Here is a 3,087-nt window from a genome sequence, read left to right on the forward strand (position 1 = left end):
ATTTCCTGTTACAACACCGACCGTTATGTTTTGTGTTTTACCAAATGTCGTGTTACAACACCAGTGTTTTACCAAATGTCGTGTTACAGCACCAGTGTTTTTGTGTTTTACCAAATTTCCTGTTACAACACCGACCGTTATGTTTTGTGTTTTACCAAATGTCGTGTTACAGCACCAGTGTTTTTTGTGTTTTACCAAATCTCCTGTTACAACACCGGCTGTTATGTTTTGTGTTTTACCAAATCTGTTACAACACCGACTGTTATGTTTTGTGTTTTACCAAATCTCCTGTTACAACACCGACTGTTATGTTTTGTGTTTTACCAAATGTATTGTTACAACACCAAGTGTTATGTTTTGTGTTTTACCAAATAACTTGTTACAACACCGAGTGTTATGTTTTGTGTTTTACCAAATGACGTTTTTCAACACCGAGTGTTATGTTTTGTGTTTTACCAAATGACTTTTTTTAACACCAAGTGCTGTGGTTATTCATTCTTGTAAAAACACACAGTTACATCCACAACAGTACTTTATATATTAGGTGTGGTTATTCATTCTTGTAAAAACACACAGTTACATCCACAACAGTACTTTATATATTAGGTGTGGTTATTCATTCTTGTAAAAACACACAGTTACATCCACAACAGTATTTTATAAATTAGGTGTGGTTATTCATTCTTGTAAAAACACTGTTACATCCACAACAGTATTTTATAAATTAGGTGTGGTTATTCATTCTTGTAAAAACACACTGTTACATCCACAACAGTATTTTATAAACATCTTCTTAATATATATCAATTAAAGGAACTTTGAAGTTTGTTGAATAACCACTCAAGTTCTACCGTTAAAATAAAAGTTATAATGATGTTTCGTTATTTTACAGTTTACTTTATTATTCTTGTTTAGATATATAACTTGCATAATTTTCGGGGTCCTTCTGTCACTAGCGCCTGGGGCAATAGCCCCAGTTGTTCCCGAACCACCGATTGCGACGAGTGTTTGCTTAATACCAATAGAGGCAATTGAGAAAGCGCCAGGCGAAACATATTCAGAAGTGGCCAAGGCCGTCTAACAATTAAAATAGTTGGACGGTTTACTGTTATTATTATTAGATAACCGGATAGGACCTGTAAACACTCTCTGAACATTAAACACTAATGTTGTTATAATTTCTGCTACAAATAAAATGTTTTTTTTTTCACAGATGCCACTGAGTATTTCATGAAACTTGCTATATAACAACAGAATCTATTTCTGAGTCAATCAAATCATTTGGTCCCAGCACGTTCATCCTTAACCCTTATTATAATTATATCAGCGGTAATTAAGAGAACTATCTGCAGTAATTGTGTCTTTATTTGTTGTTGTTTTTGGCACACATATTGATGTTTACTTCTGATTAAACCAAGCTACGTGTGTATTATTACAGACCATTTTGTAACCAATGAAGTGATGGTTTAGAAAAATGTTTTAAAAAGACGATGGGGCACTTATTCGATAACTTAATGTTTAGGGTTAATGATCACGTGGAAAAAAACTAAGGGTCTTTTTTCCATTTGGTGCCCACCAACAGATCGTTTTGAAAATAGCACCAGTAATGCAACAGAACAAAATAATTAATAATAAACCATATTTATTTAATGAATTCTGCGATACTAAAAAAATTATTTTGAGCAAATCTTCATCTTTGTTTCTGTTTATCCATATAAATTCACAAAGATAAAAGAGTCAAGCATTTGGCGATGAGTTCCGCATTGACGCTTATTAGTATTACTGTTGGTGGGCGCCAAACGGAAAAGATCCAGAACTAACCGAAGTTTAACGTCAAAACACACTAACTGCCCGCCAAAAAATCCAATTTTGAACGGGGACTCACCTCTGAAACAGGAAAATCGTAGCATTCTGCGATCTTCTGGTAGAGTTCCCGGATGTTGGTGAAGCCTGATATGATCCCAGTAGGACTACCTTGGGCTTGCTGACAGTGGAACACAAGTTTAGGCTTCTGAACAGGTAACTTGTTGGTATGTTCACTCGACCCGTTCTTCATTTCACTCTTGTCCTCCGGTGGTTCCTGGGCATTTTCCGTCGAAACATTATATTCTGTATCAGGCCTTTTCTTCTTTCCAAATAAAGGCATAATGGATGATAAAGAAATCTTACCGAGTTCGAGTACAGTCTGTCTTTCAAAAATTTAACTCGTGTATAGGAAATAAGTCCACGGTAGTAGTTACCTCAAATGCAACAAGTTACGTTGAACGACGACTCTAAGCAGCCACCTGGCGGCCATAATTCCGCTCTTCTGAGTAATGCAAGCGCGATCGACAGATGTAGGACACCTGGCTGACGTTTACCAGAATGACGCGTACAATAATTTAATAGGGGGTGCACGCTAACCACGTGCAGTGAGGGTTCGTTTTCGAGCTGGGGATCTCACAACAGGATGTTTTGTCACTTGAGGCAATAAGGGTTGGGGGGGGGGGGTCCACTGATCAGTACACCAAACGAAAGTTATACATTTAAAGGTGTTCACCGGGCCAAACTATAGACGTATCCGGAATACATTTAGAAACCACAGCCACCGAGTTCTTCGTTTCTATTGGTTTGTTCTGACGTCATTCAACAGATGTTTCCAAACAACCTTCTGAACGAACAGAAAATGTTCACAATGAAGAGAAAATTAGACTGAAATTATAAAAAAAAATTTTGCCTCAATTATTTTTCTTTTTGTGTCCCTTTATTTTCGTTATATATATATATACGCAAACCATAAAACAAAAAGGTCCTATACTTGTTAATATGAGTGGTAATCTAGTCAAAAGCCAATGTTAAAACAAGTCATTGGTAAAACTAATATATAAAGTACTGTTGTGGATGTAACAGTGTTTTTATAAGAATGAATAAGCATACCTAATTTATAAAATACTGTTGTGGATGTAACAGTGTGTTTTTACAAGAATGAATAATCACACCTAATTTATAAAATACTGTTGTGGATGTAACAGTGTTTTTACAAGAATGAATAAGCATACCTAATTTATAAAATACTGTTGTGGATGTAACAGTGTTTTTACAAGAATG

The 3,087-nt window shown here is 35.6% G+C and overlaps 1 protein-coding gene across 1 annotated transcript in view; it reads right to left on the reverse strand.

The window, feature by feature from the left end:
• Positions 1–2,443, reverse strand: part of LOC106468213 (PDZ domain-containing protein GIPC3-like) — a 27,516-nt gene extending 25,073 nt beyond the window's left edge. Inside the window, exon 1 of the mRNA XM_013928627.2 lies at positions 1,886–2,443. Coding sequence (XP_013784081.1) covers positions 1,886–2,146 — 261 coding nt within the window. The 5' untranslated portion in view covers positions 2,147–2,443. The remainder of the gene's footprint in view (positions 1–1,885) is intronic.
• Between the last annotated feature and the right edge of the window lie 644 nt (positions 2,444–3,087).

The sequence above is a fragment of the Limulus polyphemus genome, unplaced genomic scaffold, assembly GCF_000517525.1.
Source record: "Limulus polyphemus unplaced genomic scaffold, Limulus_polyphemus-2.1.2 Scaffold2917, whole genome shotgun sequence".
NCBI lineage: Eukaryota > Metazoa > Arthropoda > Merostomata > Xiphosura > Limulidae > Limulus > Limulus polyphemus.